Consider the following 14,964-nt stretch of genomic DNA (forward strand, 5'->3'; position numbering starts at 1 on the left):
AACAACCTGCCTTCAAGTTTTTATTCAGAACAAAGATGATGGAGAAAAAATTTCAAAATTTTAAGCACATAGTATCCAGTGGATTGTTTATAATCCCACTTTCCAGAAAGCTGCGCCTTCCTTTAACTGAAGTCTAAATGCTGGTTCCTCAAACGAGGAATTGTATGAGCCTCTAGTATGTAGCTTTTATACTCGATCAAGTTACAAAAATCAACTTAAAGTTAAGCCAACTACTAGAGCCATATTTTATGAAACCAATTGCAGTAATTTCAATTGCTCAACTCTGATTTTGTTCATCCATATTTTTCAGCCATGTGCTGAAGATAAACCAGTACAGCTTTATTTTCTGTCAGTTCCCCCCCAGGACTGCTGGGCTACACACTGTTCCTGAAAAAAAAGTACAGTAAATCATGCAGTTTGCAGCATAATCTGGGAAGAATTTGGCTAACCATGGTCCTCAGAAAGATGTTCACTACAAGTAGTCAGTACATCAGCACTCAAAATCAGATAGTAGCCAGGTTCTTACTTTGTGCCCTACCTTCAAGGGAGTAGGCCTACATAGATAATTGCCCATTTGTAAAAAAAAAAAAAAAATTTAAAAAAATTAGTAACACAGATGGAGACAGGCTAATGTGACACTGTGTACCCAGAGACTGCATTGTATTGTAGACAGAAATATCCCAGACTCCTTAAAACAGTCATGTTACCACTGAACATAAACAGTTCTGAATGCAGTAAGGAACAGTATAATTTCTGTAAGCAGGACAGGACTTCGCTGGAGCAAACAATAATTGAACTTAAATTGCTTCAAATCAGCCTGATTGCCATTTATGGCAGTGATGAAATCCAACAAGTGGGTTATTTATTATAGTTTTGGCATCTGGGTGTTCAACATCTCTTTAAAAAAAGCATTGTAGGTGCTGCATGGTTTCAACAATGGTTCTTGGCCCTTTCTTTTAAAACGTGGCTGAACTTGACTAGAAAGTCAAACTCATTCCCATATCCTCAGAGTAGCCCATCCTATTTCATTGCAGAATTGTTTGCAAGACTAGCACTTCCATTAGCTGTCTTTGCAAATAAATGTGGCATTTAGCCAGTGAGCTGCTGACCAAGGGTCTCTCCCACACCAGAGTATATTGCACTGGAGACTGAGGAGTCTGAATGACAGCTGCCTTCACTGACACATCACTCAAGTTGCTTCATTGTCCCTCTTTGTCAAGCAATTCCTACAGCAGGGATGCCCAAAAGAGTCTATAAAAAGAATTCTCCTTTTTTCCCAGAGGTACCTGTCTGGATTCTCCTATATCTGCTCATGTTTTGTTTTTTTTAATCAATGCTGCCTGTGGCAACCTTCCCAGCAGGCAATTCCTTAAAGATGAATGCTTCCAAATTTCAAATAATTACGAGTATGCAATGTGAATCTAAAACAATTTTTGAATCTTGTCTGAAGAGTTAGATTACTACCAGGAAAGCAGATACTAAAGTCTATATGCAGGTTTTTAAAGTACTATTATTTAATGTCTCAATGAGCTATAAAACTCTGCTAAAGCAAATCCCCCGGAGGGGTACATCCTACCAAACAGAATAAGTATTTTTCAAGCAGTGACTGCTACCAATTGATTCACCATCATCTTCATTATTAAATAAACATCTGGGAAAGCCACCTATATTTTTAAGAGACACTTGTGCCTATCCAAGGCTTGAATTCATTCAGTTTTCTGCAAGTTCGCTATGAAGGTATAGGTTTCAGGTAAAGCTTGTTTCTTCAGTGACAAGCAGCACAACTCTTCTAAATAACATAACTGCCTTTGTTCTTGAATACACTATTTAGAAAGCTGATGCACAACTTCAAATAGAAAAACAGCAATTAAATTATCACACATGATTTTACAGGAGAAATAAACAGTAAGCACACTGAAAATATTAACTTAACTGAATATTGTGTAGCACTATTAGTTTTTAAAATGAAGACAGATGAAAAACGCAACCCAGTCCAACACAACAATCTGTTTACATTTATCAATTACCTGAACTATAGAACTGACGTTTGGACACCAAGCCTTTAAAGTCATATTTTAACATTTTTTTGGGGACTCTCTTGCCACATATAAGGATGTTTTTGGAGCTCTCATTTTTGAGATCAGCCTTTCAATTTGTGCAAGACACTTGGTGAATTCCACCCACGTACAGATTTTAGTCTGCCCACTGATATGGTAGTGAAATTAGAAACAAATGAATATATGGAGCTCTTTTGGCATACCTACTATTCGGCAAATCCTATAGTTTCCTTCGCATCTCCATTCTTGCCATGCAAGATAGCTCAATCAAATTATATAATTCCTGTTTAAGTGAATTCAGTGCTCTTGTAAACATCAGGATCTTAAGAACTTGCTATGCATAGATCTCAAGCTTCAATGGACCCTTTTGTTTGCAAGCTTTGACGTTAACCATCTGCAATGCAGTAAACTAGTAGCAGTTTGCTTTTACTTCAATGCAAAAATGCACCTAAAAGTAAAAAGAAAAATCTATGCAATTTGAAAGAGAAAATACGAAGACTGTCAAATGCTTTCATATCATATATTTGACAAACAATCTCCTGTTACAGCAATAATAAGCAGAACTTGTGTATACACGAAGATGTCTTTATCATTCTCTGACACTTGCTTAAGGATACTGGAATTTTAACACTTCATGCTTAGATAAAACACTTTGAATCTATGTGGTGTTTCCTCCTGGAATGATTCAGCAGTATACCAACTTGCCTTTTGGTTTCCTCCATTATTAGAATAACCAAAGCTGCAACTGTTGTGCCTGTGCTGGATGCCTCCATACAGAGGTTCATTCTCAGTGCAGTAAGTGCTCTGTAGCACCAATACGGCAAACACACCCAACATTCATGTTATTTCACAGAAAGAGTCCTCTCTAAATGTGTGATCACTTTAAGGGATCTTACCACTATTTGGGAAGTATTTACTGCATAGCATCAAAGGGAGAAGCTAGGCCTTCCTGTACCCATGAGAATGGTGCAAATCCACAGGGAAATCCTGACACCAACAAAACCAGCACAAAACCCTCACTGATTTCAAGGGAAGCAGAAATATCCCTGGACTGACTCTGGACAGTCTGTACAATGCAGGATACAGTCCAAATTTGGTGTGCATTTTGTTAGATACACTTTCACCTCCAAGTAGAAGCTATTAGTCAGTCTCAAAGCTTCATCTGCACAGTTTCAGTTAATTGCTGGGAACTCAGGCTGGAGATCTGCATAGTAAAAATAACCTACAATAAGATATCCATGAAGAGAAATCTCTTTTGAGGACCACCAAGAAACAACTCATAATGCTAGTGGCCACCAGCCTACAAACTGAATTCATGACCTACTATGTTTTGGTTTTTTATTTTACTTTAAATGCAGAACCCATATTTTATCAGAAAGCCTGAGGAAACTTTTAATTATTCTAGGCAGTGACTCCTCCTCACCCTGTAGTCTCCTGGACAGAAAGAAAAGCAGAACATGCAGCAGGTATCAGCCTTTGCCAGTGTTTATTTGAATTACACACAAGTCTGCCTACTTGGGAGGCTTTAAAATAATAAATTTGTTCTGTTTCTCAGATATCAAATCATTGGATTTTGGTGATACAGCTCAGCAAACACTTTTTTAAAAAGAAAAGTCTCATTTATATTCTGTTAATCTCTCCTACAACCCTTCAGAAGAAATATTACTTTAATTTTGTACCTTCGCCAATTCTTCAAAAGCCTATGGTAGCTCATAGAGAGTGGATGAAACCATTAGTGGCAAACTCCCATAGGGAAAGTTCTCCCTCAGTCTTTGTCATGTAAGAGTCCTGCACTGCAGCGTGATTGTCCAATTACTGTGAGATCTCTATCCTTACTGCAAACAGAGCAAACAAGTTTATTAACAGCCATTACTCATTTTCTATAGTAGCTGTGAACAGGCAAAGCACTGCTTGCCAAATGTGAGCAGCAGTAATAGTTTGTATCTACACAGAGTTCATATCAAGTACAGTGAACAGTGTGCATCACAGGTGAAGAGCAGTAGGTGGGCTTACCTTGACTGTTAAAAATCCCAGCAATTTCAAATTATGGTGGCAATGCAGACATTACACAAATAAATTCCCAATAATTATGTAATTTATACCCAAGAAGGATTAGGGTGCCTTATTACTGCACTTCTTTTTACACTCCAGAGTAACAGATTTTTTTTTCTCTATCGTAGAGATTTAAAGAGCCTTTCAAAGCTTTGATATAACCAGCAAATTGAACTGTACAGTATAGTGGGTAACTGCAGCATGCACTAATTAAGCTGACATTGAAAGCAGTGAAATCTTTTGTCTCCGTCAGTGAGAGAGGGAATGGCTAACCAGTCCAGAACTTTCATATATTCAGATGACAACTGAGCTGGAAACATCACAGATCCATACTCAGCTTTAAGCATCACCACAGCTAAAAAAAAAAATAAAAAATCAGTATATCAGGGAGACTTATTTTTAAACTTTAAAACAAGTTATTCTGCAATTAAAGATATGCACTAATTCTGCAATTAAATAACCAAGTTTTTGGCAAGAAGTTGAAGCATTCAGATATTGGCAAGCAGGTGCAATATTTAGAGGTTATAAATAACTCCACAGCCTACAGAGAGCTTTCCTTGACTCCAGCTGCCAGTCCCCACTGTGACTGTGTATTTAACACCAAATCATTCTACTTAGGAATACCACAGGAGTTGCAGAGGGCAAAGACATACAGGGAGACGTGCCTTACATTCAACTTTATGTATCAACAGAAGGAAGAAGAGCAGTTTCCAAGATTCACAGTCAGTATCCTCAAAGACTACATTAAAACCTGCTCAAGAATGAAAACTTAATGTTCTTTAAGTGTTTTAAAGCACATCATCTAGCTTTCTAGGCACACAAGCTTTCCATGACACAACTGGTTTTATGCATGTTATTTTAACTACTGATTTGGGATCTGATCCATGCACTTGTACAGACAGGACAAGATACCTAATCCTATATTTCACCGTGTTAAAGTCTGCAGACAATGGTTTCTGCATACTTTGGCAATTATCTTAACTTCCAGTAAAATTCTCCTTTACTCATGAGCACTAGGTTGTTTCAACACTGTGGGGATGACTGTATTTATTTGAACTATCCTTTTAAAAAATCTTTTTTCATTTTTAAGATACCACCTTGAAAACACAGTAGGGAAAAGATGTCTTTTGATTTTGAAACAGAAATGTTGAAGCATTAACATTTTTAAAGTTTAAAACCAGTGAGAAACTAGATATTTAAAAGTCATTTATTCTACCTGATGCACTATCTACAACATACTGGACAACTTCCTTCTTTGAGAATATCAAAGGGTAAAAATGTACCAGAACAGACAACCCTAAACTCTACAGGACAGGAAAATATGCATAAGCATGTCCTTTGTCTTCTTGTCTCTCAGTTCCAGGTGCTCAGTATTTCCCATCACAGAGTGCTGGCAAAAAGGTAGCTGTCTTGAACTATAGGACAAATACAAAACAAATCCCCTGGAAAATACCTGATCCTCTTGAAGCTAACTGATGGGCTGTTCATAGCTCTGAAAATGAGATTCTCTGTTCATAGTTCAAAAGTAGGCTTGTCCAGCACTCCTGGCTCTAATCCCCAGACAGACCCTCTTCCCCAGGCACAGAACCTCAGAGGAGGTCTCCCTACAGCTTTGGAAAGCAGCTGTTGAGACCCTTTCCACAGAGGGGTGGGCAGCAGGTGTGAGCCACAGATCTGGATGTGCCATTCAAATTTCTACCAGGCTCTGGGTGATTCATGCTGAATCCCTCCCTCCACCTGCCATGGAGAAGTGGAGTTCTTTTTCACTGCGTGGCCTCTCCTTCCCTCATGCAAATTTTTGAAGGCTTGGTAACTTAACTGCTCCTGAGGATACCTGCCATGTAAAGAAGTTTAACCTATCATACTTCCTTTTTGCCCTGCAATTATCTCCAAATGATAGGTTGCAAAACGGCAATTTGCTGTTACTACTGACAGAGTAACTAAGCTCATAGGAAGAAATTTAGGGAGAAAATCCGCTATCTCCTATTTCAGATCATCCATCAGCCTATTCAGAGACACCACAACAGAAGGGCACTTCAAGACCCAAACAGAAAGGGTGAACCTTTCACCATTTGTTATACTACAAGCCCCTAAACACACAAAGGCACATTACTCTGAGCCCAGAGGCAGGGATGTCATCCTGACTACACAGATCAGCAGCACAGCTACAGTTGCTAGTGTTACACGCAATTATGTTTGTGTTAACTTGTGCCAAACATTGGCTATTTGGGAATTTAAGGAGGCAAGCTTTCCAATTCAAGCACTGACAAAAACCACTTCTGATCTTAGTTACATTTCCTTAATGGTATTTTATCAAGCCTTTCAGCATCTTTCTTGTCTTGATATACTTAACAAGCTAACTCCCAAGATTATTTATTGCACTACTAAAAATCAGAAGCCCAAAGAACAGAAAGTACATGTCAAACTGGTTGAGACCATAAGAAGCACAGATGAAAATGCACTCAAGTAATTACTTTACCTCTACAGGTCAGGAAGTCCATTTTCCTTTCTTAAATATCTATTTTAGTCCTCACCAAAAACTAATAGGCAATTGAACAATACTGTCAAGAGTTTAAGACAGAAAAAAAAGATGTTAAGTTTTTGTAGGCTATTCATCATTCTAGAATTATTGCATGTGGTCACAATGATCTCTTGTGCTCACACTCACATATAACATTAGTGTCAGACTTGGCTTTTCCCAGAAAAGTCCCAAACAAAGGGAAAAAAATCCCTGGCAACATGCTTTTTGACATATAAGGAATTGTTTCCAGGAGGAAAGTTTCACAATCAACAGTGAAAGTAGGGAGAAAGTACCAGGATGAGGAAGAAACAAATGCAAATAAATTTACATTTTTATCTATAGATCTACTTTCCATAATATCATTCTAGCCAAGAATGTGATAAACCCACAGCAGACAGTAATCCATAATTTAAAGCAATCCACTGAGACCTTGCACAAAGACCACCTTTCCTCATATCAGGCAAATAATCTTCAACAGTAACAAGGCCAGTAAACTAATCTAAATGGCAGACAATTTCTTGCAAATCATAACTCAGATACCATTTTTGGATGTCACTAAAACATCACTGACATAAATTTAACTTGTTCATATAGAAGTGTGTGTGTGTGTGCAAAATACAGCTCTCCTAGTCCACCCCTTAAGCATGCAAGAAAATCAGGGATTGCCTTATGTCAGACTCTTGTCTGTCAAGAATTAGGTTATTAAATACAAAGCAGAGTCTAGAACTTCAAGCATGGTAGTTGAAAACAATCTTATCTTTATCACTACATTTTTTATTTGCCTCTGGCAGCATTCTTCAACTTCATTTTCTTTATTCTAGATAAAATACTGTTTACAGTGAAATCTACGTTTCATATGCTACTTCTACCTGCCTTCTTGAAAAGTTTCTACTCTTGTGGAGACTAACCTATAGTAAACATGCATCAAGTTTTAGCACAATACATCACCAACACACTTGTCTCCAAACTATTTTGGGATATTTGAGAATGACAAGATTCAAGGTGGAAAGACACAGAAAAAGCCATGGAGTCACAGAATTGTTTGGGTTGTAAGAGGCCTTTAAAGATAATCTAGTTTCAATGCCCCTGACATCTAGGGCCAACTCTCACTAGACCAGGTTAATCAGTACTCCATCCAACCTGGCCTTGAATATTTCCATGGACAGGGCATCCACAGCTTCTCTGGGCAACATATTCCAATGCCTCACCACCACCTGACTAAAGAATTGCTTCTTAGAATCCAATCTAAATCCTTCTTCTTTCACTTTAAAACCATTTCCCTTTGTCTATCACTATCTGCCTGCATAAAAAGGTCTCTTCTCCCTCTTTTTTATAATCCCCCTTTAGGTACTGGAAGGTTGCAATGAGGTCTCCCTGGAGTCTTCACTTCCCCAGGCTGAACCAAACTCTCTCAAACCATCTGTATAGGTGAGGTACTCCAGCCCTCTGAACATCATTAATGTGCTCCTACACATTTCAAATCAGCCTATGACCAGAAATAACTAGGGGGTTTATGTCATGCTGCTACCACAGCATCACAAAACATATCTATCCAATGTGTCCAATGTTTTTGTTGCAGAATCACACACCATAGCAGTATAAAAAAGACCAAAATGGAAGCGTGATTATTTTTCCATTAACAGCCGCTGAGCTAACTGCTGTCCTAATTTACAAACTGACAAGTTCCTCTGTGAAATAGATTGCCAAGATAATTTACCAATATGTCAAAACTGATACGGGATTTTGTTATGTACTATCTTTTATTCCTGTAGTTTTCAAACCATTACTCCTCCACTAGGATATTTTTCCATATTGAAGTTTCAATTTGCAAGGTTCAGCAGTAGCACAACTTCTTCTAGTTGTCCTACGCAATTCATCCCCCACACCTGAGAAGTTGTATGACAAACATCAGCCTTGACTAATTCTTTAAAAGTGTAAGTCTCCAACAACTTTGGTTGTCTCCCACAATTCATTACCTTGGTAACAAAAACTAAGTTTCAATTCATCATGGTTTAAGGTAACGCAGACATTAAAAACAAAGATCATGTGCCACTAAACTGCTATCATCTCTGGAAATCAGGAGCTCACAGACTCCTTTTCACAGCTATAATAAAGCTTTTGAATAGCAGTGTATTTATCATGCATTTATTAACTATGCAGCTGCATATTTAGCAAGCAAACAATATCCTGGTAAAATGAAACCAGAGTAACACATTCAACACCTGTATTTGTCTTCAGACAGCAAACATGATTGATAATTTTTTGACTCTAGAGATTGTCCTGATTAAACATGAATTAGGGAGAACCTATTGTAGGCTTGGTAACTTTTTTAATTAAAGTCTTTTATTTTTAGGTTTGAATGGACATGACTTGATTCATTGTTTAGTACCCTAAATAGAACAGCAGACTACTTGTTTTTTAACACTGGTTTTGCTTTTCAGCTCTAGAAGAACTTTAGAGACACTGTGTTATCTTTCTTACCTTCCTGACTGAAAGCTCTTCCACGTGCTGTATCACAGTGAATTATGTCAGCACATACTGACTAGAAGTGACACTGGTCTGGATAGATTGGATCAAAGGCTTTGTTGTTATGCTCAAAGGACACCAGGTGGTGGTGGTAAGGCTCCTTAGCAGCACATTTGCATTCCTTACATTGTGACATTCACTTTGTCTTTCTCTCCAGGCTACCTTCTCTCCTTCAAAATGTGCACTGCTAAAAGCTTTGAGACAAAAATAGTAATACTGAGCCTTGGAAAGTCCAGCCAACACGTTTCTGACAGTATTCTCAAGTGGATACCAGCTAGAAGGGGAAGAGTAAGCCAAGCATACACAAGCACTTTTCTGAGCAGTGTCCCTGATGCCAGACAGAAGGCTAAGAGGGGTGTCACTGCAAGTCATCTGGATCATTCCAATCCTCTACATTTCCCAACCTGGCCCTAGGAAGTCTTTATTAAGCTTTACCAGAGTACCATTTAATGAAAACAGTCTGGTATAAATCTCACCAGCTTAAAATTAGACATGGCACTATTAATATTTAAATGTGACACACTGATAAAGTTGTCAGGAATATTCCTTAAAGTCTTGTATTCACAAACTATCAAAATGCATTTAGAACTTTAGGGAAACACAGTGTCATGGTTAATGAGGCTGCAGAACATGAGCCATTTACTTTCCCCTTTTTTCCCTTGTTTTATGCTAAACCCATAATTCGCAAACTTTCTGTCCTATTCAGTCATATAGTTCAGAAAAAAAAGCTATCCCTACTTCTAACACAACATTCCTATACAACATACCAATGCACCACACCAGACAGCAAAGCTCTTCAAACACTACTCTAGGTAGTGTTTGAAGAGTTTAACTGTAAAGGCATAAGAACATCATAATTCAGGACATTCACAAAGCTCCTCAGATAATTGAGAATGACTCATAACTCAGGAGCTACAGAAAAATCTACTACTAAAGAGCTTTGAGAGCAAGAAATCAAGTCAGGTATATAATAATTGACTTTTTTCAACATTCAAAGCAAACAAATTCAATCTGTGAAATAATTTTATTACTTCTGGCAATGAATGCTTGATATAAATTAAGTAATTGGACAAATGATAAATATCAGCACCTGACACTTTCTTCTATAAAGAAAAGTTCTCTACTTGGATATTAGTTTCAATTTTCATACAAGAGTTATGAATACTTTAAGGAATGCCCAGTTTTTTTACTGTGATACACCACATACATTTGCAGGTACAGAGCACCTTCTCATGGCCTGTTACAACTACCTGACAAAGCAGCATCATTAGAGTTTGTGCTGAAGTTGACTTTCACTTGGCACCTCCAGTGCAATACACAAACTCCCTAGAATAAGAACTGCCAAAGGGAAGAAACTGCTGCTGTTTGCAACTCTGCCTAGAAGGGCCAGCAGGCCAAGAGATGTTGTTCTCATGAGAGGGCCTGGTAAAAATTACAGATTTCCATATTAACTCAGTAGGTCATAAGTTCAGTGCAAAATCTGAAGAAGCATTTACACTAAAGCAGTTGTTAGTAGCTCAAATAACATTTAATAATTCATCTGTTTTCTGCACTCTTTTCCTGTTTCATTTTTTTGAATACTTCAGATCTACTTGCCAACTGTTATAAACCACAGCCTTCTTGTTACAACTCACTTCAAGCTGAAAACAAAATTAAAATCTCATCCAATAAAACTCTGATAACATCAGGCCTACTGTTTTTATAACTAAAATTAAAAGCTTTATTCATACTGCAAAGCAGTCAGAGATAAGATGGAGTGAGCACCATTCTGACAGGCTCTGCACTAACACAACAGGGGAGAACCCTCTGACCTAAAAGACTGACAAGTCTAAATCATTAGGGGGATGTTTTTAGGAGTCTGAGGCACAGAATCCTACAGCCTGAAGGAATATTGGATAGTGCAGAAGAAAGGAGAGAAGTAAAGTGAATCCACTCTTATTACACAGAAGGTAAACTTTAAGCAGAATCCACCTTGGAGACAGTTTTCAGTGAAAATATTTCAGTGAAGACTGATTTAAAGCAAACATAAGATACAAAATTCATAGGTTTTTGAAGAAATACTGTGCTGAAACTCCCTTAAAAGCAAAGCAGAACCAGAAGTTCATCCTACTTTATAAACAAGTACCATTTTCATAGTACTTTTAACATGCTGAAGACTTCCTCTACCATATGACTTTACATGTTAAAATTTTATAACTGCAGCTTTCCTCATGGGATTAATCAAGCATTTATTTTCAGTCTCTGGAAGGATTTCAAGCTGAAATATGTGGTATAGACCCAGACTGAAAAAAAAAAATAATTAATAGGTAACTGGAAAAAATAAATGCTATGTTAGCTAGATAGGCTGAGTGTAACTCTAGTAATTAAAAGATGAAACTGCTGAAACAGATACTTGCCCTTATCCCTTTACAGTGTGAAAAAAAGTAACCATCAAGTTGAAGTCCATTTAAAAAGCACTAAAGATAAATAATGGGAGTGAGAAAAAGCACAAGGACAGGAAAGCAAACATGTATGTGAGCATATACATATAACACATGCATGCTCATACTGGCTGCCATGTATCAGTAATAAACCACCTGAAAAGCAAAAATGACTAACCTCCACATTTTGGTGAAACTGTGCATCAGGCTCACACAGCAAGGTAGAGCTGGAGGTTTGAGTCCATCCATTTGAAGGAGGAGGCCAGGAACACCATACAGAACCAGATATTTCACATAAAAGAAAAGTACTTGAGCTAAAGCCAGGCCACCTAAAAGAAAAAAAACCAACAAGACATACCTTAAACAAGTCCTGAAACATTTTAAAAACCTATTAATACTGATTAGCTCCAAACAGCAATTATTCCAAGATCTAAGGCAAAAACAATTGCTTGCTGGGATACACAATATTTGTTCTCTTCACAAGAGACACAGCACACAAGCCCAAGTATTTATGACATTAGTCACACATACAAAATGGTACCATCATTCCAGCATGAGGACACAAATATGCATCTGTAGTTCCACTCTCAAAAATCTCTGGATTGTGGATGTTGACTGCTATGAAAAAAAAATAATTGACTTATGTTGAGCTAAAAATCAGAAGATATCAAGATAAGCAATGAACATTTACCACAGGGACAGTAAATTTATCTTTGCAAAAAATCCCCAACCAACCACTCTACACATGTTGCTCCAGAACAGCCATAGACAATGGTTATAGCTGCACATTATCCCAACATCCCCATAAACATTCCATGCCCTGTCAGATTACTTGAGTCCCCAGAAAATACCCCCTGCAAGATCCCCTTCTGCTGCATCCAAGGCATAGAAAACTGGAACTCCACTTGGTATAATGCTTAAAGCATATTTCAGTTTTTAAATCCACAGACAAAGGTCTCCTTAAGGTCCTGTAGCTGCCTTATTTCCAAAGGAGAAATTTTGTCAGTGTGCTTGCTCACAGCCTCAGGTTATGACACAAACTCCAGTATCTTACACAGATCTGAGATGAAAATCATACATATTATCATTATTATTATTATAATTAATGCAAATAGCAACTTTAGAATGCATTATAAAGGAAGATGATTCCTACTAATATTATAAAAGCTTTTTGTTGAACAAAGTGTTATTGACCAATAAGTAAAAATATGGTAAAAAACAGAGGCAAACAACTTTACAGAAACTGGTGAGGTCATTCCTGAAGGGCCCAATGACTTCTGGCTTTCCCCATCTGACAGCTGACATACAGAAAATCTCACCACAAAGAAGGGAAACTAAAATTATACTTCAGTAGAGAAAAAAATTATAAAATGCAATTGCTACATCTCCATCTACTCCAGTGCTCTGCTTTTGCTCAGTTATATTACCTAACTTGACTGAGGGACTTTGGACATTCAACACAATTTTAAAGCCTTCCAGCAGACTGTCCTTTGTGACAAAGTTTTTTCATCTGACTGCAGGAGTACAATTCAAGGAACATTTAAGTAACCTGTCTTTTTTTTGAGGAGAGAGGGAACATATCTACTGCATTCTGCTGACTAATGAATATAATATGGATGACAACCAAAAGTTAAGCATTAAAAATTCATCTACTGTATAACAACCAAGAGTGAAATTCTGGCACTAATAATGTAAAACTCCTGCTGGCCTACACATGGCCAGTATTTTGCTACAACAATCCAACATTTTTAGTTTTGATATCATAATCCATGTACACGATAAGAAACAGTTGCGCCACACAAGATAAAAATTGATGTTAGAACAAAATACTGAGACATGAAGCTTATGTTATTTTACTTCAGGGAAGCAGGCATCGAGTATTCAATAACATTTTTCCCCAGAGGAAAACAAACAATCAGAAGCACAATTTGGATACTAGCCAATTAGCTCCACATTAGATTACTGCTAAATCATCTGTACAGCCAAATTTCTGCTTTAATTCCCTTCTCATTCAGTGTCTCATTTCTTTTCTGACAAATTTCATTGGAGAGCTGAACACTGACACCCACACAAACCAATTATGAAGATCACAGCTGTCTGCACAGTAGTAAAATTCAAAATCCTTTGACTGTGGTTGATGGAAAGGTATTTAGAAACGGGCTTCCACTCTGAGACCCAAAAAATCAGTATATTAAATTTTAAATATCATGATGAAAGATCAAGTTCATGGACACAAAGTCACAATATGCAAGTTGTGGAGAAAAGGCATTTTTACCATCTCCAATAATACACATTTAGGCTGTTGTTACTGTAACTAACAGGCAGCTCAGTAGCAGGGGCATCTTAAACACAGACATCACATCAACAGTCACACCTAGCACACAGGAGCAATTCTAAGACTCACAAAACCAGCAACACAAAGGACCGTATCAAAAAACACAGATCAAGTTTTCATTGGTCTTGAACTCATAACAGCAGCAGGAGAGTTCTGGCCACACAGGGAAAACTAAGAGCAAGATTCACAGCCCCACAATAGCTGGGCTGCACTGGCAACAGGCACAGGCTTTAAACCTTCTTGCATACCTGAGACATTCCAGCTACTTTGTGTTGGCTCCATTCTAGCACAAAGCAGTCAGAAGCACACTGCTTCACCTGATTTAGAGGCATGAAATTAACAATCAAATTCATTAACAATACCACATAATTTCTTCTCTAATGTTTGATATAATAATTCCTCCACACACAAGCATGATTTTAAATTGGAAACAAGCCATATCAAATGTATATCATAAAACACCTAAGAGGAAAAAGTACTGCAAAGATGCTATCTTTTCTCCAGAATAAATTAATTCAAAAGATTCAAAGTCAAGGTTATTTTTTTTTAAATAGAATGTGTTAAGGGATAAAATATCAAGTTGAAGTACCCAATCTTAATCCCATTAATTTCAACAGTCAAGCTGGCAAAGTCCCAGCCTAAAGTAATTTACTTTTATAGAAGCTGGTATTTTCAATTTATCATCTACCAATCCTTAAAAAATTCTAAGCTTTCCTATGCTTTAAAAATGTATTTATAGACCTGCAAATATTTTCCTTAACCTTAAGTTTACTGCAAAACTGCATTTCCTAAGTTTTATAGAGCTTTGAAACAAAGATTATGACAAATTAGAATATTCACAAAACTTAATTTTAGTCTACATATTTGCATAATTCTGACTGGTATTTTTTAACAGAAGTTAACGAATAGAGTATTTTCAAAAGCAAACAACAAAATGTTTGCATCCAGGTATTGCAAATCACATTTGACATTTTTATGTCCTTAAACCACCACCATGACCAAAGACATGGTCAACTGAAACTTAGAAGGCAATTTTATTATAAGCACAACATC

General features: G+C 37.3%; 1 protein-coding gene across 3 annotated transcripts in view; it reads right to left on the bottom strand.

Moving 5' to 3' along the window:
* The window catches only part of HHAT (hedgehog acyltransferase), a 152,010-nt gene that overhangs the window by 122,892 nt on the left and 14,154 nt on the right, over positions 1 to 14,964 (bottom strand). For all 3 annotated transcript variants that reach the window (XR_001520425.3, XM_015621746.3, XM_033513307.1), the window contains one exon: positions 11,755 to 11,905. Coding sequence is in view for 2 of the 3 variants with exons in the window: in XM_015621746.3 (XP_015477232.1) it covers positions 11,755 to 11,905 (151 nt within the window). In the remaining variant the exon portion in view is untranslated. The remainder of the gene's footprint in view (positions 1 to 11,754; positions 11,906 to 14,964) is intronic.

The sequence above is a fragment of the Parus major genome, chromosome 3 (assembly GCF_001522545.3).
Source record: "Parus major isolate Abel chromosome 3, Parus_major1.1, whole genome shotgun sequence".
NCBI classification, from domain to species: Eukaryota; Metazoa; Chordata; class Aves; order Passeriformes; family Paridae; genus Parus; species Parus major.